Source organism: Gopherus flavomarginatus, chromosome 2 (assembly GCF_025201925.1).
Source record: "Gopherus flavomarginatus isolate rGopFla2 chromosome 2, rGopFla2.mat.asm, whole genome shotgun sequence".
NCBI lineage: Eukaryota > Metazoa > Chordata > Testudines > Testudinidae > Gopherus > Gopherus flavomarginatus.
The window spans coordinates 98102722-98124579 of NC_066618.1; the positions used below are offsets into that span (position 1 = coordinate 98102722).

The 21858-nt window shown below is 41.1% G+C and overlaps 1 protein-coding gene across 3 annotated transcripts in view; it reads right to left on the minus strand.

The window, feature by feature from the left end:
* LOC127043746 (cytochrome c oxidase assembly factor 1 homolog) overlaps positions 1-21858 on the minus strand; it is an 88104-nt gene that overhangs the window by 54238 nt on the left and 12008 nt on the right. For 2 of the 3 annotated variants that reach the window (XM_050937843.1, XM_050937842.1), the window contains exon 1: positions 2655-2746. The exons of the other annotated variant lie outside the window; for it this stretch is intronic. In XM_050937843.1, the coding sequence (XP_050793800.1) occupies positions 2655-2703 (49 nt within the window). In that variant the 5' untranslated portion in view covers positions 2704-2746. Of the gene's footprint in view, positions 1-2654; positions 2747-21858 lie in introns of those variants that run through there. 3 annotated transcript variants of the gene reach the window in all.

Sequence of the window (21858 nt, forward strand, 5' to 3'; positions counted from 1 at the left end):
AATCCACCACCTTTAAATAGCAGAAATGGGTGGTGACCATACCACTTGGCATACTCATAGGAAGCTTCCGTTGGAGGCTGGTGCTGCCCTTCAAGCTATGGAAGCAGGTATAGGCTTAAAAAATAAAAAAAGATCAGCTATTCAGTAGCCAATTTTACCCCCAATGTGCTGGAGCAGGGCTGAGGGTCTCCATTTAGTGTATCTGGCCCCTGAATGTTATTGCTGCTCTTAGGAAATACAGCTGTCAGTAGGTTTTCCTGGCTGCAAATATATGTTCATTAAGGACAGAAAATATTTAATTAAATTTTAATTCATAAAGTGAATACTATGAGGTTAATTATAGCTTTTTAGAGGAAGTGTATGAGATTTGGAGAGATTACCTTCTGGTGTTTTGCACAAAGTGCTGTCTCTTCCACAAAGCTCTAATTAGCTGGCTTTTTTTTTTTTTTTTTAATAGCCAGGTTTCCAAATGATTGCTCAGTAGCTTCCATTTTGTTCTTCATCAGCAGTTTCCCCAGCACAGCTGCTTCAGAAGAGGAATATCCCTCCAGTTTGCATTGCAGGGAGCAGACAGATTATTTATTACAAAAGGTGCAAGCTAATGGAAGAGCAAAATGCAGGCCAGCCTAGTTCAACACCTGCAATTGTCTCAAGAGGCTACTTCTAAATAAACAAATAAAGGAAACAAACCAGAACTGTGAAAAAGAATAGATCCTTTGCAGATACAGGCAAGCAGCTACTCCAAGAGCACAATTCTCTTCTTAAATCTGCAGCGTTAGTCTCCAGTCAGGCGCGCCGCCAGCTCTTTTGCTGCCCTAGGCAGAGGAAGGTCCGGCCCCCGAAATGCCACCCCTGACAGAGGCGGCGGAAGGTCCTGCCGCCCCCCCAATGTTAGCACCCTAGGCGACCGCCTAGGTCGCCTAATGGGTTGCGCCGGCCCTGTCTCTAGTTGTCTAGTCTGCTTTCCACACATATGCCAAACTTCAACTGTTGTCAATGGACGATAGCAGAATTTTGGAGCTGAGATCTATTGTGAATTTTTCCTCTAATCCTTTAGTTGTCTTCAACCCACACTTTTTTTTTTTAAAAGGTTAAATATTTGACCTATCCTTCAATTGCCTATACTTTAAATCTGGCTACTTTCCAGTAATGTGCTGGATGCCTCAAAGGGTCTGTTCAGCACATCATTAAAGCAAGGTCACAAATACTACCCTAGGAAAGATCTCTGTAAACATATGGAGTAGCTTTTTCTTAGATCCTGACTTCATACTCTATGCAGGTGATATCACATGCGTCAGGAAACCTCATTGCATATGGGCACCAGACTACTGAAGTCTGTTTTGCTCCCCGTGTTTTCAACATTATGCTACTGAATGAGTTTTAACAGCAAGTTAACACTGTTGGTTATAAGTGGGTAAAATTTTTCAAAAGTGCAATAGACTCACAGACTTTAAGGTCAGAAGGGACCATTACGATCGTCTAGTCTGACCTCCTGCACAATGCAGGCCACAGAATCTCACCCACCCACTCCTGTAACAAACCCCTAACCTATGTCCGAGTTATTGAAGTCCTCAAATTGTGGTTTGAAGACCTCCAGCTGCAGAGAATCTTCCAGCAAGTGACCTGTGCTCCATGCTGCAGAGGAAGGCGAAAAAACTCCAGGGCCTCTACCAATCTGCCCTGGAGGAAAATTCCTTCCTGACCCCAAATATGGTGATCAGTTAAACCATGAGCATGCGGGCAAGACTCACCAGCCAGCACCCAGGAAAGAATTCTGTGTAGTAATTCAGATCCCATCCCATTTAACATCTCATCACAGACCACTGAGCCTACTTACCTTCTGATAATCAAAGATCAGTTGCCAAATTAATTGCCAAAATTAGGCTATCCCATCATACCATCCCCTCCATAAACTTATCGGTGCTTAGATGTGCAAGTCCCATTGATTTTTCAATGACAGCTAGCTACTAAATGCCAAAGCCACTTTGGAAAATTTTAACCACTGTCCCTTAACATAGCAACTGCTTTGCTGCCCATGTGATGCCCACCCAGCTGGTGGATCTCTTAATCCATGTGAAGTGCTATCCACATTACAAAGAGCCACCGCAACTGTTGGAATCTCGGTTGAGAGGCCCAACACTGAGCAGATAGACACAGAGATACTTTTCATGGCTACAAATAGGCCCCAGACCAGATAGGAGGCATGTTGCTCAGACAACGTGGAATAGCAGGCATTGTCACCGCCCAGGCTGTAATAGTTCAGCAGTTAAATGGAAGACTCCCATCCCAAGCTGTTGATCTATCATCCTTCATGATACTAAACTTAATTGCGTGCAAAACACACCCCGCCTTATGACTCTTGGTTCAGCAGGGCATATGATGTTCCAGCCTACTGTACACTGGTGACTTCATATGGAGTGGGAGCTGGTGAAGCTTGAAGTTAAGACTAAGCCAAGGGCTGGGTAAGTTAGCAGGGTACTATATGCCTCTCTCTCTCTGGTTATTGGAGGGATTCAATACAGTAATGGACTTTTCAAATCCTACATTGTTAAGGGATCCTTCCTCTAACTCTGCATATCTGGGAGCCCATGAATGTGCTTGTGTAAAAATGATTTTTTGTCTAGCACTGAACAATGGTTTTAAGCTGCACTTACATTGTGTTAATACATAGGAGTCAATACATTTATGTGCACAATGAGCCATATCTTGTGGCCTTTTTCATCCTCACTCAGTTCAGTGGTCTAGCTGTGGGGCTAAGAACAGCATCGTGTGTGCCTCCCTATGAGAGTGGGAGATACAAAAGCACTGCTATGTTTGTAAAGGACCAAAGCTTCGCCCTTCCCTTGTCTTCTATGGTTCTTGAAATACAAATGTGACCTGATAAGTTTTTTTTCTGAATATTGGATCAATTCCAAGTGGGTGCATGACAGGAGCAAATAAAAAATAAACAAACCTAAGAAGCATTCTCTAATCACTTCTAACTTTTAAAGAGGTGCCAACACCTCTTGAGAAAACATTCTATTTAGAAAACTTTGCTTATGTTCTCTCATAATTCTTCCCTTAACTTATTTAATTAAAATTACTAAATGAAACTTGTATTAGAAAAAACAAACTTGGTTGCTTAGAGATTCAGATCCAGTGGCTTATTCCTTTCACGAAACCTAAATCATGTCCACTGCATCACAGCCATTACCACAACACCAAATGGTGGATTATAACCCCGAACAGGGAAACAAAGATTCTGTTTTCAGGAGCATTAAAAGGGAAATACCAACAGTGATCTATGTAAGTGTAGAACTGTCTTTAGGAAAGTGAATATTTACCTGAGACAGCAGTCTCTGAAGATGAAATGCTGATGTTCAACTACAGAAAGGAATCTGCAGATTTCTGTGGCAATAGGAACTCTTCAAGTTCCAGAACGTTGGTGCCACCTAGTGGAGAGATTTTAAAATATTATTCGTGTCCATCAATTTATCTCTTTTTGAACGCAATAAATTAAATACTTCAAATCAGTGTAAATCCAAATGAAGATCGCCATCTCTTTTTAAACAGTCATGAGTATATCACAAATAAAAATTAAATAATCATAGGACAGTACTCTCACCAGGTTAGTAACAGCAAAAAATATAACTTTCTGAACTGTAAACCAGACTTAGGAATTCTGCACAGCTAGGCACTAATCTTTCCTTCTATTAAAAGAAACATGCAATATTTAAACTGCTTGTCCATGGGCATTTCCCCTTAATAGAATACCTCCAAAGAAACAGCAAAAAATCTTAAAGCTCTCCAGGTTCTTGAGCAGGGGAAAGCTTCATTATAACCAGTGGAGATCTCTCCAGGGACCAAGGCATATTAAGCACTTAAATAAGCACTATTTTGTTCTGAGTCCAACTGGTCTTTCTGTCAGATAAACTTAATCTCCACATATTAATACACACAGCTTGCAGGCCTGCCATTTATGTCAATCCTAACACAGCAGGAGGATTTTTCAGAGGGATCTGATCCCTGTAAGTTTTAAATCCAAGTCACAAAACTGCAGAGTGTGGTTTCACCATGGACATTACTGGAAAAAAAATATAAGGTTAGATAAAACATCTGAAAGAATCCCAAAGCCTTCTGTATTACATAATTATACTATCCTATAGATCACACTTACATATCAAGCTATAAGGAGACTTGCTAATATAATGTAAAAGATGCACAGTGGGAGTGATTCACTGTCCAGTCAATGGCAGATTGCACTGAACAAGCTCTTAGAACTGACCAGCGGAAAGAGCACATTACTGACCTTATTAAAAACTGTTTCAGTAGGGCCGAGAGGGGACAAGCGAAATTGCATGGGATCCAAGGAAGTGTTTAAGGAGCAAAAGTAGAGGCATCAGGTCTAGACATTGCTTAAGATGCTTGTAGGCAAAGGGGGGCTGAGGATGAGGCAGTGGATGGATTGGTTGAAGACTGCAGAGAAGGGCTTGATGAAAGAAGCTGACCCTGGTCAGAGGCAAGGAAGGGACAAAAGAAGCAAGAAGTTGACAGACCGGAGAAGGTAGGACTGAGTGATTACTCCAAGTAATACTGGCTTTTTTGCATCACCGTTGAATTGTGGAGGGGAAACGGTAGCATTACTGCACTGCACATGGAGACTACACAGTTGTACATTGTGGCATCTTGACTGGAGTGGGAAGTTGAGATGGGGAGAGTCAGACTTTCTTTGATTGTAACCTCTGAGGTAGGGACTGTCATTTCTTATGCATTTGTACAACACTGAAAAAAATGGGGTTGGGGCTTTTAGGTGCTACTGCCACATAAATGTAAAATACTAATAAACATGAAAGACACTGGAATCACTGGTCTGTGGGCTGTATGTTGTGAGTGGGTGATAGTTTATGACCCACACAGAAATGTATGTGGTGTGGAAAAGATGGCAGTCAGTGTTTCCAGTTTATAGGCAGAGGTAGGATAGGGACATGAGGTCACACTTAAGGTTTTGTAAATGGCCAGTGTGATCACTTACACTTGCACACTTATTTCAGCAACTCTATGAAACGTGAGGTAATTTTGAATATGGATTTAACTGCTCATTTTCATATTTTAAATGCTTACCGTTTTTTAAACTGCAACAACCCTTAACAGGCACACACTAATGCTAAGTAGCAACTTAATCAATGTTTAAAACAGTCTTGCCTGTGATATTACTGTGTGTTCTGATTATACAGAGCAACAGTGACCGGTCCAAAACATGAGTCATAATTAGCCAACTCCACTCCAGTGGAGCTCCACCTACTTACATGAGCTACTTACATATAGCCCAATATATGTAATATTGCTTTTTCATGCAATAAACTAGATTTTATATTTTTTACTATATGGTCTTCTTGAAATCAGTAACAAAATATCCTACTCACTAAAATGGTCTAACTAAAAATATATTTAAAATGAAAATAGCAGCTCACTCAAATCAAAGCCATTCTTACTGCTCTCAGAATAATATTCAGACAACTGTACATGAAAGATGCTAAACATGTATCTGAAGTAAATTGCAATTGTCCAATTTTCAGAAGAGAAGAACAATTAATACAGATTCTCCTTTGCAGAACTGCTACCTGATACTGTTGTATGAATAATAAAAATAGGGTTAGTAACGTAGGTATCCCTTTTTTGGCTACAACATCACTTTTAAAAAGTGTTTCTTCTCCTAAGAAAATGAATTTAAAAGTCTTCAATGTTAATATAGTTACTTAAAAAGAACTCTTTATTCCTAAGCAAATGTTTAATATATTTTGATCCAAAGGCAGAGTATTTGCATTAGTGTTCCCACTGGTATATTTGTCCTTTTGCGTCCATGCATTAAGGCTCTGTTTAAAATCTGTCCATGCCCCTAATCTGCCTGGAGAGCTTTTTATGGATGTTCAAAGCTACACTCAAACCTATAATAAAGAGGGGGAGGGAGAAGAGACAGAAGTGTTATGCATAAGTTCAACACAGCCTTCTCACACACACACAAGTGTCTAAACGACAAGGCACGGCATTTCCACAGTAAGCAGTTTCTCCAGACAACTGACTTATAATTAGGGCCAGTAAAAACACCTTGAATCTGGGGTCCAGATGCATTCATTCAAGTCTATCATTCCTGTAATCTATCCATGCTAGAATAAAAAATGCTCTGACTCTTTGATGTGGGTTTGATGGAGACCTGCCACAGAGCCCAGTGATGCTATATAAGGTTTACATGACGTGCATAAACCAGATTACCAGTTCCTTCAATTCAGAATCTTTGCACTTACTTCTATATCTGCAGTGGAGCCATTGCTGGCTTATCAACAACAGATGAAATCCTGGCCCCACAAATGTCAATGGCGAAACTCCGATTGGTATGAATAGGGTCAGGATTTCACCCAACATATTCACATGCATACAAAACTAAGATCATAACAAACTTTAACAAATCCCCAGCCACTCTGAGCTACACACTCACCCACTCAATGCAATACTATAGTGAGCAGCAGAGTTGTGACAACAGGGATAGAACTTCCTGCTACCCCATGACCTCAAAGACAGTCTCCCTTAACTGACAGCAGTATAGGCCCTATCAGATGAAGATGAGCAGTTCTGTTAGGAACTGAGTGGGACACTATTTTTCCACCTCGTGAAAATTTGAGATCTATATTAAAAAAAAAAAAATCCCATCCTGAATCAAATTCGTGAAAATTTGAGGGGGAAAAAAGTAAAAAATCAGTTCAGTCAAACATATTTTGTTTTGATAATTTCAATTTTCTGGTTTGAATTTTGACCAATTTTTTTTATTCCAATAAACTTAAATTTAAAATAAGTCACTTTGAACTGCAATTTTTTCATTTTGAAATGTCAGTGTTTTTTGTGGGGTTTTCTCCCCCGCCCCGCCAAAATTTCCAGTCAAGATATTCACAAAAAGTTTTGGTTTAAACAAATCAGCATTTTTCAACAAAACACCATTTTGACAAAAAAAATTCCCAACCAATTCCAGTTTTGACCCATCTGATATAGGGCAATTTTGGAGGAAAAGATTAGAGGACATGGAAATCTAGGACCAAATTCTCTGCTGGGATAAATGGGCACAAGTTAACTGACTTAAAGTTTTGCACACTTGCCATAGCAGAGAATTTTGCCAACCCAGTCTGGACAGATGCATGGATAATATTTCACTCCGAAGGACACATGACAAAGAAATGGTTAAAAACAAAAAAAAACAAACAAAAACACTGATTGTCAAAAATATTAGAGATGGAATGAAACAAATTGGCACTGCCGAATGCATAGAGGCCTGAGCAGGTGTTCAACACTGAAAAAATTATTCTTATTTCTTTTCAAAGATACTGTAAATTATACAGGTTGCCATTTCATGCCAAATACAACCTTACAACAGCATGAGTAAATCCATTTCATAATACTAGAACAGACCTTCAAACTAGTCAGCCTAGGAGTGCATTAGTCTCTGGAGTTGTAGTTTCTCCTCTACAAAATCATCTTAAAAAGAGCTAATGCTTCATTACATGCATACAGAAAAGGATAGGTACCATTTAATCTAGATTTCCTGAGCATTTAATTCAGATATTCTTTTAAAACTGACTTGGGGGTTGTGCAGGTCTCAAGAAAATGTAAACGTATACCCTGCCTTGCTGCACATGCTTCTTATTAATAATGGGAATTGTACTGGGAGGGAAAAATATGCTCTCGCCCTGCCCGGTCCTTTCTGGCATTACTATTTATAATCCTCAGCTCCTCCTGCCAAAAACCTGCACCACCACTCAGTTTCTTTGCAAATTTACTTATTATCTGGGCTTGCATTTCAGAGGCCAGAAAACCAATGCAATGTTGTACAACAGGACCAAAAGTGTTGCAAGGTGGAGACATTGTTATCCACTTCCCCCCTCCCCCCACAGGAATGTCATGTAGTGGCTTAAGCCTGGGAGTTGGGAGGTCTGAAGTCTAGTCACTTATTTTCCCAGTCTCTAAAATATTATTTCACAAAGGGATTTTGAGACTTAGTCAACATCTTTAAAGTGGTTCGAAGCACCCAGCTGGAAAGTGCACTAGAAGTGCAAAATATTACTAATGATGGAACTGGGTCTGTCCTTGCATGACATTTAGGGAGGGTTGATCGTCTTTCAGAAGATGACTTTGTTCAACAGCTTTAAAATGTTTTAAAACTTCTACCATTTCAGAATCTTATTACCAAGTACACTACAAAGAGAGAAGGTGTCCTAGTGGTTTTCCCTGGACTGGCTTAAAGTGCCATCAAGAATAACAGGAAACTGTACTTTAGTAAAGTTTGGTTGATCACGGACAAAGCTTTTTACCCTTTAGATTTCATTCTAGGTTTGTTTCTCCTTTTTAATGGTGTCCTCATTAAGGGCTATTAGGAAGTTGCCTCGAGTTTATGATAAAAGTACAGTATGCAGTAATCATAGGAGGCTATTGTTCAAAACACAACCATATACGAACACTTCAAGAATCCCCTGACCTGTAACTCAGAAGAATGTATTTATTAGCAAACTCTTGTTTTTAAAAGCTTCGAATCAAAACAGGTCTTTTCAGTTCTAGACCCACTTTACAAACCATAAATTCTGCAGTGTGCTGATGTGAGACTGATTGTAATAAAATTGTTCAACTACAAAACTCCCCCCATCCACCTCCACTGCTAATCAGAAATCAAGATGAAATAGCTATAGAGTGATGTGTATGTTTCTCTTAAACTGTATCTATCAGATGTTGAATAAAAGCATCAAGACCTATTTCCAAATCTACCATCTTCTTAATTAGGGAACCTGGTCCGCTCAATGTCTGGCTACTCTGCAAAACTGGGCAGTTGAGTACAACAGATATCATGGCAATTAGCCATGTGGTTTCTTTGTGGTGTTTTCCCAGATCTCCCTAATTCTCAAAGCAGAAAACAAACAAGTCATTCAGTTTCAATGATCCAACATTACAGTTAGCCTCCCACCCACTGAAATACTGTCAATTATTCTTGTAAAGGGATTTTCATCAGATAGGGGAAAACAAAAGGTTATTTCATCCTCTGAAATGCTATTGTTTATTTGACACTTTCTTTATGTTGTTATGAATCTTTCAGTTCTTTTCTCCTCTTGTACTTTCTCTAATTAAAAAAAAACATAAACAGGCTAAGGGAGTTGGGTTTACATCTGTAACTAAATGGGATATAGGAGCTTTCTCTTCTAATACACTCATTACTTGCCACCTCAAGCAAAGTCACTTCTGTAAACGAGACTGTATTGCAGAGCAGTTTTAAAACTATTTTAGTGCATAGTAAAATGCTGTCTGCCAAAGGTTTCTTAATGTAAAGCCACCTTGTAATTCGTAAAAAAAAAATCACAGAAGTTAGGTGGCAAAAACCAACAATACCAGCTGATTTCCCCTCCCCACCCGATTATATACTTCATGTTATCAGTACCAGCTTATTCTCCTGATAATATACTACATACTAAGGTGTTCTTCTATACTGTCTCACCTGTGCATGTTCCTTCCCTTCCACTCAAGAGCTTGTTGTCTACACTAGAGCTTTTGGTTGGGTGCCTATAATTTCTGTATAGGCACTCAGATGGGTTTGTTCATAGTCGTGGCTCACCAGAGGCTGAGCCTATGAAGAATCGCAACCAAGACAAATGTTTTTGGGTGTGTCTACATCTACAATTTTGCAGCGCTGGTTGTTACAGCTGTATTAGTACAGCTGTATAGGGCCAGCGCTGCAGAGTGGCCACACTTACAGCAACCAGCGCTGCAAGTGGTGTTAGATGTGGCCACACTGCAGCGCTGTTGGGCGGCTTCAAGGGGGGTTCGGGGAACGCGAGAGCAAACCGGGGAAGGAGACCAGCTTCGCCGCGGTTTGCTCTCGCGTTCCCCGAACCACCCTGCAAACCGCAGGGAAGGAGACCTGCTTGCTCGGGGGTTCGGGGAACGCGAGAGCAAACCGGGGAAGGAGACCAGCTTCGCCGCGGTTTGCTCTCGCGTTCCCCGAACCCCCCTGCAAACCGCAGGGAAGGAGACCTGCTTGCTCGGGGGTTCGGGGAACGCGAGAGCAAACCGGGGAAGGAGACCAGCTTCGCCGCGGTTTGCTCTCGCGTTCCCCGAACCCCCCTGCAAACCGCAGGGAAGGAGACCTGCTTGCTCGGGGGTTCGGGGAATGCGAGAGCAAACCGGGGAAGGAGACCAGCTTCGCTGCGGTTTGCTCTCGCGTTCCCCGAACCCCCCTGCAAACCGCAGGGAAGGAGACCTGCTTGCACGGGGGTTCGGGGAACGCGAGAGCAAACCGCAGGGAAGGAGACCTGCTTGCTCGGGGGTTCGGGGAACGCGAGATCAAACCGGGGAAGGAGACCTGCTTGATTACCAGAGGCTTCCTCAGGTATGCTGGGATACCTGCTTATTCCACGGAGGTCAAGAAAAGCGCTGGTAAGTGTCTACACTTGATTACCAGCGCTGGATCCTCTACACCCGAGACAAAACGGGAGTACGGCCAGCGCTGCAAACAGGGAGTTGCAGCGCTGGTGATGCCCTGCAGATGTGTACACCTCCTAAGTTGCAGCGCTGTAACCCCCTCACCAGCGCTGCAACTTTGTGATGTAGACAAGCCCTCAGTCTCCAAGACCAAAGACTTGTTGAGTGTCTACACTAGAATTTATAGACATGTTAGTTAGCTTGAGCTAGCTGATTGGCAATTAACTTTAGTTATAACATCTGGCTAAATACAAAAACACACACATAGTGAGTACAGTCTTCACTGCAGCTGGGAGCATGCTTCCTACCTTGAGTAGATATAAACATGAGCTTCACTCTGCTCGAACTAGAGTGCTAAAAGCTACACGCTCAGATTGCTAGCCTGAGCCACTGCCCATGCTGCTCCCAGCAACATTGCCATTTTTTAGTGTGCTAACTCCAGCAGAGCCAGTGTGTGTTTGTCTACTCGAGTTGGGAAGCCGCTCCCAACTGCAGTGTAGACATACCCACACACACCTAAAGCTGCTAACAAATATATTGCAGTGGTCTGTTTCTTCAGCAATTCCAGATGAGTTGCTTTCCATTGGCTTAAGGAATAAATAAATCCTGTACCTTTGTTATTGCGAAGTATAGCTCTATAGATAGGGAGGGCGGGAGTTCATTTTGTGTTGGGTGTTGGTTTTTTTTGTTTTGTTTTTTAAACATTATGGGAAAAGGGAAGTTAAGCCTGTGTTTAGTCATTTCAACATGACAAAAAACTCACATGCATTGTGATCTTTTGGGAAAAAAGAGACAGAAGTAAGAAGTCTCTCTCTGAACTAATGGAAAAGATTAACCCTTTACTGATCTCCTGACTAGGCCAAGTTCTACATTGTTACCTGCCTGTAATCCCCCCACCCCCTTTCCTCTCCTTCTAGCCATTTTAATGGAGTTGGAAGTAGTTAAGAGCAGATTTTGGCCCAGTATGCAGTTGTAAAACACACAGGCCCCTAGAGCTACAGGCCACTTACTAACAATGACACCACTGTACATAATAAACAATACACAGCATTTGATTCCCAAATTTGGAGGGCTTTTTTTGAATTTATATTGAAAATCTCAAGAAAAAGCTTTGTGATCATCATTACCCGAAGAGTACGATGCCTGGTCTTGAAACATACATCAAAGTGATGAGTAAAAGGTTGTTTTTTTTGTTTTTTTGGGTTTTTTTTACATTTATGGCTTTACACTGATCGTAAATATAAAGGGATTTTCAAAGGATTAAAGATTCACTTGTCAGCTGCTGTGCTCTTTTAATAAGCCTCTTAACATCTACACTGATAGAAATGCATGCCCCAGTTTTGCAAAGGAGACTGCCTCTGTCTGTTTCATTGTACTGTTACAATGTTAGGGAAAAGAGTAAACCCAATGTTTGCTGCCTCCTTTCCGGAAATATTCTATAAATAGATTTCCACGGGCATGGGCAGCAGATAGGGTGACCAGACAGCAACTGTGAAAAATTGGGACGGGATGGGGGGTAACAGAAGCTATATAAGAAAAAGACCCAAAAATCAGGACTATGCCTATAAAAGCAGGACATCTGGTCACCCTAGCAGCAGAACAATTAGCTCTTTAAACATTAGAGGCTTTGTCTACACTGCCAATTGAACGACAAAACCTTTGTCGTTCACAGGAGCCAAAAAAAGCCTGCCCTCTCCCCCCCAAAAATAAATTTTGCTGCGGCAAGTGGCAGCGCATACAGCTCGGTGTCAGCAGGAGTGCTCTCCTGTTGACAACACAAACCCCGCTAGGGGGTGGAAGTATTTTGTCCGCAAAAGTTTACACTGCCTGACACAGCCCTGTCGCTAAAAGCTGTGCAGAACTCAGTCAACTTGGGTTCAATTCCTAGCTCTGCCAGAGGTTTCCCATGTGACTTGGACAAATCACTTAATCTCTAAAATGGAAATAACTACACTACTCTTCTCCCATCTTTTGTAAGCTCATTAGGGCAGGGACTCTCTCTCACCATGTGTTGCTATAGCACGTAGCACAATGGACCCTCAATTTTGGTTGGGGTCTCTAGGTTCTATAATAAGAAAAAATAACACTCCCTTGAAATGTTAACTAGACAATAATTTAAACTATTTTAAAAACTACCCACAAATTATGGAACCTCCAAGCTACATGCTAAAGTTCACCCATTCAGCCACCCTAAAAGTGGATTTGACAAGCTATAGCTATTTCTATGGGATTACTTTTCTGGCCTGGCACTTAAACACAAAATGGTTTGACATCTGTGATTTCATAACTGGAATCAACAAAGTTATGTAAACTAAAAGCAAACATGATATACTTTCTCATTTCAATACCACTGCTCGGCAGCTATAGTCCAAAATCAATACTAAGATTAAAAAAATATAGCGGAAAAGAATTAGACTAGATATTTAATAATTCTTTTCCATATCTACCTTCTTGCCAGTTCAGGACTGTTCCCTACCATGTGTTTTCAGGTGTTTTGTCCAGCCTAGTTACAGAAGTTTACATTCATGTCATTTATATCTTTAATATACTGCGCAATCCAACATGGTCTTGGATGTTATTACGCATAAAGAACTTTAAGTTAAACTGTTTATTTTCCTTGTTTCAACTAAAAGACCCAATAGAACTGGAGCAGCTACTGTATTCATATAGGCTCTGATCCAAGCCTGTTGGAGAAATTGGGAGCCTTTCCATTGATTTTACTGGGCGTTGAAGTGGGCCCATAACAAAATACAGAAAGTGAAGACACTTCATATAAAACCTATACAGGCTTCAGTCAGCAAAGCATAAAGAAGATTAGCTGTCTACAATCCAAAAGCATATTGTACCACATACCTCTGAAATAATTGGCTACCAGCCTTTCATTTGTACAGAGATGAAGGGTCAGATTAATTCCTGGAGCAATGCCATTGAATTCAATGTTACACCAGGAATTGAATTTGGTCTGGAATCTGCATTATGTTAAAGGCTCACTCAATAGGGTGGAGAGTGAATTCATCAGCAGTGGAGGAAGATATTTACATATTTTTTCAGTATATGTGTATATATAAAAAAAAAGCACTTTTCTTTTTAGCTGTAGTTTAGCCCTAGAGAGAGATCCACATGGACTGAGTTGAGATTTACAGGTTTTTCCATAGTGCATTTTGTGTGTGTTCACCTTTCTGGGATATTGTATGTCTATTTTCCACATACAGAAAACGAAAGGGGTGATATTAACTAAAAACATACATTTAAACCTCAACCTTCTATGACTGGAGCAGGTGGGAAGCGGAGTTTTCAAATCTGGGCATCCTTAAGTGGCACAGTGTGAAAACAGGACTTACAAAGACAACTTCAAAGTCATAGTTTTATTATTACAACTCTTGCACAACTGGGCAAAAACTTTGTAAAGTAAAACAATTGTTCTGGATTAAAATTAAGGCCAAGTTATTAAATATACAATAACGCTGAGTATTACTGAAATGCTGACACAATGCTACAGCATCATATACTCAGAGTAATTCTAGTTTTGTTTTAAGACTTGAAAGCTGTACAGCATCTGATCTAGGATTACTTTAAGGGTTGTGCTAATTTAAACAATGCAATTCAAAACAAAAAATGTGGTATAGTAGTTTTAATTCTTCCCACTCTGTTAGATTTATAGCTGACTTTATAAGCGAACCAGACACTGAGCATTCCAGAACCAAACTTTTTTCGCTCACTGCATATCTATGGGAAAGTGTTCACATATAACCACTTTGTTTTAGAATGTATAAAATGTGCCATAACAGCTGGATAAAAGTAAATGGGCTAATGTTATTAAAACTCCATAATTTACAGCAGTGCCAATCAATGATTAAACTCTATTTCTAATGATTCCTCCAATAATCTCACTATATAACCCTTTCAAATTGACTATATTTACCCAAAATTGTAGCATTTGGAAAGCATTTAGGGCCAATCTTGCCCCTCAATCACAGAGAAGTCTTGCATCTGAACAGGTGCAGTTCTGCTATGTGGTATGTGGAAAGCAGAAGCTACTGGTTCTGTTCACCCCTCCAGTTTGAGGAGGAGGACACAAATCACAAGGAGGCTACTCTAGCTGTGAGGCTGGACTGGCTCCTCTAAGCTCCGCTGCTTGTAGAGGAAGGCCTCCTGTCCTCCAGCCCAGAACATTGCAACACACAGCCCAGCTGCTCAGGTTGCTGGCCAGGGCCAGGACTGTCAGTCAAATAGATCACAGAACCAGAAGAATAGGCCAGTGTTCATTACAATAATTTAGCAAATGGAAACAATCAAAAGCTGTGGAGAGTTCAAATTCAGGAACTGTCTTTGAACTGTGTTGCATTTTCCAGATTTTCAGGGAACCATCCTGTCTCTGAGCAATGTGCCAACTGTTTGGTCATTAGGTGTATATATTCTTGAAATGCCATTTCTATGCTTTCTAGTTGTGAGGGAACTTTAACAAAGTAAACTTCAGGTCCTGCGGGGCCAAATACTGGCCTGTAAGTGGTTTCTGTCACACTGAAGTCAGAATTTTGGTTTACTGATCCAACTTGTGGCCTGAATTTGGCCCACTGAGTATGCACCAACCACTAGTGGCAGCAGTCACCAGACTACATCAGCAGCTGCCACAACCTCCACTGAGAGCCACTGAGCCAGACATCTAGGAAAGGAGATGCTGGCAGTAAACCATGAGATGCTTCAAGGAAAGCTAGGCCATGGGGCACAGAGGGAGAGAGAACTAGAGTGGGCCTTGTTACAGGAAAGGAGGCCAGAGCAAGGACCCTGCCTAGGAAAAGAGGCCCTCTCAGCTGCTCAGGTTGGAGAGTGGCTAAAAAATGGCTGGCTGTTGGGAAGAGTGAAAGGGACTTCTTCCATAGCCGGCAACCCCTTATTAATCTGAGAAAGCAGAGAGAAGGCCTCACTAGCAAGATGTAGCCCACACTATTAAAATGTTTGGGACCCGTTGCTATAGGGAACTGAATGCAGGGCTAGCAATCAGGTCTTCAATACTAAACCCACCTCTATAGCTGACTAATTCTGTGACCTTAGATAATTTATTTTAATGCTGTATGGCTCAGTGTCACCACCTAAAAAGAGGGGGCAATACTTTACTACAGCACAGAGTTGTCTTATACAGTTTAATTAGTGTTTATATAGTGCTTGGAAAATTCAAGTGTTGAGTGTTGCTATTAGTGTGACTATCTATTATAGTGCATTAGGAATTTAATTCTGTTCTAGAGACCTGTGCAGAAAATGAATGTAAATAGAACAATGTTTAGTTCCTAACTGTCAGGGTAGTTAAACACTGGAATAGATTGCCTAGGGAAGTTGTGGAATCTCCATCTCTGGAGATATTTAAGAGTAGGTTAGATAAATATCTATTAGGGATGGTCTAGACAGTATTTGGTCCTGCCATGAGGGCAGGGGACTGGACTCGATGACCTTTCGAGGTCCCTTCCAGTCCTAGAGTCTATGAGAATGTCTAACAGGACAAAGAGCACCGAGAGGGTGTATTGTATGTGAACATCCACCTTTCATCTTAATAATATTAAACTTAGACAACTTATTACTTACCTGCCTTACAGGGTCATGATTCTTAATTAATATTTATAGAGTATGTTAATTTTCTGATAGAAGATGCTATACACGCACATATGAGCAATCCAGTGTAAAAATCAATCACACAGATTGCTGGAGGGATATTTATTTAGTTTCACATTTGAAAGGAGAGGTAGGAGACTAAGGCTGAGGAAACTGTCCATTTTAATCCCACATGTCCTGCAGGAGGGGAGAATTTGTTTTGGTTTGCTGGGGATTTTTAAATCAGAACTCCAATTTTCAGTGGAATCTACCGCGTAGTGCAGGAAATCCCCTGCAAGACAAGAGGAAATTTTAGTGTCTGAGGTGAAATCCTAGCTCCACTGAAGTCAGTAGCAAACATCCCTTTGACTCCACTGGGGCCAGGATTTCACCCCAGGATTGTCCTTGTTCATGCCGTCCTATATAGACACTCCCTGACTTACGCAAAAAAAACAAAAAAAACCCCACACCACTAGCTTACGGAACTTTTTGCATAAATCGGGTTTGCGTAACCCAGGGAGTATCTGTAAATGTATGTGGCAATTGATATGTAACCCTTCTTGTGTTGCAAGGTTTCCTGCTTACAGTTTGGGTTCAGGAAAAAGGTTCATCAGACCGGGGCTAGTGAACCACAACGCAAAGTGAGCTGCTCACCCACAAAGTCTTTTTCTAGTACCACATACATTTATAATCGATAATTCCACTGGGGTAATTAGTTTGGGACTTGAGCCTGCTCCCATTTAAATCAGGAGCAAAACTCTGTGACTTACACGGGAGCAGGACTGAGATATTTGTAGATGTGTAATTGGAAGCAAGTCCCTTGTTTTTAGTAAAAATGTATATACATCCTGCTAGAGTTCAGCTCACTTACCAAAACATTTTGAGAGACAAGGTGGGGGAGATATCTTTTTTTGGACCAACTTCTGTTAGTGAGCTTGTGTCTCTCACCAACAGAAGTTGGTCCAATAAAAGATATTACCTCCCTCACTGTGTGTCTCTAATATCCTGGGACTAAGACAGCTACAAATACACTGCATGCAAAAAACATCATAGCAGTTTTAATGGAATCTATACTGAATCCATCAGTGAGGGGAAGGAAATACATTTGGACCTAGACAGCTGACGTGTACTCATACCAAGCCTAGAACACATGCTTGTATTTCAGAATCGAGGCCCCAGTAGGTATCCACAAAAAGAAGCCAACTGCAGTCTCCCAGGACAATCCTTTGGATGCTATGATGCTGGAACATTTTCCCATTCTTTAATTACCAAGCCCCCAGATACACCCATAATACATCCACATTAGACTGAAGAGGTGTGAGTTAATATCACAGTTATTCACACTGACATGAGCCTAGCTGTCTGCTGTTGCCAGCACATCAATGTGCTCCCTGTACTGAACTCAGAGATGCCGAATTTTAGAAGTACCAGTCATTGCAAACTACATTTTAGCAGGCTTTCCAAATACAGAACCCAGGAAACACCATATTACAACAGACCAATAGTCTATCTAACATCAGCCGGTCTCCCACAGCAGCCTACACCCGGTGTATTGAAGACGTAAAACCCCTAACACTAGTAAGTCATTTTGCCCCGCCCCCCAGCAGCTTTCTGTTCTTATTGATGGGAAGCCTTTAACTGTGCCATACAACACACTGCACAATATTGCATTGCTTCAGTAACCGAATGTAAATAAACAGCTGTTATCCCCCTTCTTGTACTGGCAAAGCACCAAAAATAATTGAATATTTATAGTACCAGCAGACTAATCGTTCTTTTGGGAAGCCAGGATGAAATTGGGGAATTGTATCTCTAATGAAAATACTTATTGATAACCCTTAAGCAAGAATTCCTCCCCCAAAATGCAGCTGAATTCTGTGTCCCAAACATCCTTTATAACTGCTGCATGTACAATAGTAGCCAATCATCAGTCAATTACACTGCATTCCTGGTGGGAGCAGAAGGTAGCATAACACCATTGACTGCAATATTTTACTCCTGCTTTAGGGCCAAATGTGGCTCCTATTGAAGTCTATGGGAGTTTTGCTAACAGGATTTGATACTTCAAGAAGCAAAGGAGAATCAGGCCCCCATTATTTCATACTGATCTACCACTGCATTCCCAGGAGCTAATGATATTTAAGTATTGACATTTCAACTAAATATACATGTTTGGATGCAGCAGGAAAATATCTTAGGGTTTTATCCATTATAGTCAATGGGACTTTTGCCTGTGCAAGGACAACATGACTGGAGCCTAAATCTGAAAGCAGAACTCTGACCCCATTTCCCCTCTACCTTGTTACTTTATTCCCAGTTTACAAAAGCTTTAAAAGGACAGAAAATCCAGATGTGCTGCAGCATTCCCCATTTAATTTGATGAGAGTTTTGAAAATATCTTTAAAGTCCTTATTTTAAACAGGAAAATAAGTCCAGCTTCAACAGTGTGGGAACTGTCTCCCTCTGCAGGTCTAATTTAAAAAAAAAATTGCAAGCACCATAAAAGATATTTATACACAAAATACAACTTCACATTATATCAGAAAAATCCTACCCCTGCCTTCCAAATCTGATACATATTTCTCTTCTGGAGATGAACACCTATATTCTTCCAACCAATTAAAATTTTTATAACTATTTGTATTGCTGTAGTGCCTAAGGACCTAAATCAGGAGCCAAGATTCAGTGTGCTAGGTACTTCACAAACAAGAAGCACAAAGACAAGAGCTCTCTCTCAGCAATTTTATAATCTAGGACTTTGCCAATAAGCATATGAATAGATCAACAGATAAGGGTGGGGATGAGGTAAGAAAACAAGGGAAGTTGCTTTTTATTAACTGTGCTACTCAAAACACACACACAAATATACTTTGCACTTATGAAACTTCTAGACAAAAACAGTATATTTAGCCAGATTTCAAGAACTATTTGATAGCAACTATATATCATTCCAAAAATTACCCCATTATAGTATATCACATTTTAGTTTTTCTACATCCAGTATATCAGGGAGTCTCAACCTTCTTCTCTCTCGGGGCCCCCTAACATGCTATAAAAGCTGCACGGCCCACTTGTGCCACAACAACTGTTTTTCTGCATATAAAAGCCAGAGTCAGCATTAGGCAGTAGCAAGCAGCACAATTGCCCAGGGCCCCATGCCATAGGGGGCCCTGCGAAGCTAAGTTGCTCAGGCTTCGACTTCAGCCCTGGGTGGTGGGGCTTGGGGCCCTGGGCTTCAGCCCCATGATGTGGGGCTTTGGCTTTATGCCCCAGCAAGTCTAATGCTGGCCCTGGTTGGTGGACCCCCTGAAATCTGCTCCAGGAGGCCCCAGAACCCTGGCTGAGAACCACTGCAATATAGAATAAAAAATGTAAGAGGAAAAAAGTGTGAGTTGAAACAGCTTAAAAAATAAAAAGCCAAAGATGGGTCTAAAAAACCTCACCCATGGGTGAAAATCCACACTCCACAGAAGTTAATAAGAATTTTGCCACTGATGTCAGTGGCTTCAAGATTTCAGCCCAGATAAGAACAGATCGAAACTTTAGAAAAGTGTTAGATTCAAACCTAAATGGTGTAGCTCGAGTCCTTCTCTACACTAAACAAAGTCTCTGCCTACACCATTCAAATGTTTTCATATAGTGACCAATCCTGTGAAGTACTGAGGGCTGGGTCCTGAACTATTCAAGTCAATGCATTGACTTGAATAGGTGCAGGATCAAGCCCTGAGTATGCTCAGCTCCCACTGAATACACTTCAGTGCCCCAGTCCTGCTCTTATTGAAGTTATTAGCCAAATTTCCACTGATTTCAGTGAGAACGAGATCAGGTCCTTTTACTGAGAATAAAACTTATCTCACCCCCCCACACACACGCACACACCAACCACCCAAAACAAAACAGAACAGTTTTTTCCTCTTTTTGCTTTGTTGTTGTGAGACGTAAGGATCAAGTTCAGAGGCTAGTCTAAAAGTCCACAGTGATCTGCTTCTGTAATGTATACATACTCACACCTCCTTAGATTTAGTCACTCATTTATACAAAGTTACCAATGTGTATTCACACTTCCCCCATCCCTTTCCCATTACTTGTGAATTTGGTCACAGCATCTGAGTGAGTCTAAGGATATGTCTACATGAGATAAAAAACCTGCAGCTGGCCCCGGTCAGGTGGCTTGGGCTTAGGCTCCAGGACTAACAAATTGCTGTGTAGATGTTCAGGCTTGGTCTGGAGCCAAGCTCTTGGACTCTCTACCCTTGCAAGACCCCAGGGCTCAGGCTCCAACCAAAGCTCAAAGGTCTGCAGAGAATTTTTAGCCCCTCAAGCCTGGGTCATCTGACCCAGGCCAGCTGCGGCAGTGCCGCAGGGCTTCTATGGCAGTGTAGGCGTACCCTAAGGGAACACTAACTGGCATGAAACAAGTGTAACAAGAAAAGCAATTTTTATTCTGTTTTTACTCTTCAGCATGTAAGTTACACCAGCCTAAATTCCATTACAAGCCATCAAGTCTGTGTCATTATGGTAAGGAAGTTGGAAGAGAAAGGTGTCTAACTTGCACCATCTCTTTATTTTCCATGTGTGTACTGATAATGGGGTGGGTTGTATTAGGAGAGCTGGACAAAGAAAAGGAAAGAATGACACCCAGCACCTTAATTTCCATAGGCACACAGGCATTGCCATATTGGATCAGACAAGATCCATCCAGTATCCTGGCCTCTAGACAATGGGCAGCACTAGATGCTTCAGAGGATGGCATAAGAAACCTGCAGAAGACCCCACCCCCCCGGTCCATTAAGTCCCATCTTCATCACTAATATTTAGAGTGGCTTAAGCCCTGAGGCATGAGGTTTAATATCCTTTCCAGAATGTATCAATCAGCATTAATTGTAACTCTGTATATTCTTGATATCCACATTAATGTCCAATCTCTTTTTTGAATCATGCTAAGTCCTTAGCTTCAGCAACTGCTAAGTTAATTTGATCTAAAACACAATGGATGGTTAAAATTTGGATCCACTGCTTTGACTATGTCTCTTTACACCAGTAGCCTAATTCTTCCTATTCTTTTTTTAAAAACATCCACATAAACTTAAACCATCACATTTTTTTTTTAAAAAATGATACTGCAGTGGATGCAATGCAGTCTTGTTGGTTTGATTGAATTAGACCATGGAACTTCCAGCCAAAGAACTACGCATCCATTTTTGTCTTTACAATTGCATCCATATATATAACTTATCACCATGCATGATAAAATGTAAAATTGACTCTGCCTTAAGTATTAGAGCCGCAGTCAAATCTCATAAGTTGGTCACTGCAGGGACCATGGAGAAATCTTATTTCTCCCATCAACAATTGTATTGTAGGCAACCAAATTAGGGAGAGGGCGTTTTGCCTTCCTCTGGAGCATCTTTTTTTTTTTTTTGGCTGCTGCCAAAAACCAGGATAATTTACTGTCTCTCAAAGACCTCTTGAAGCCATCCAGCAAAGAGCACAGGGATGCAAAGGGTTACAGGGATCATTTGGGTCAGGTATTTACATTCTAGTTCACCAGAGTGCCTCATGTAAGTTTTCTACTGAAAGTCTGGCCATTGTTCTCTTTGTGAAACGTTTGTGTGGATAATACGTAAGGAGATAGGTATGTATATATTGAAAATAGTTCTCAGGGCCTCGTAGTAAAAGGCAGGTCATCTAGAGGTGACATGCCTTAGGACTGGTTACACTAGACAGGAGATGGGAGATTCTTATCTCCCTGGCTGACCATTGTATGTCTAACAATGCGAGTCTAGCTCC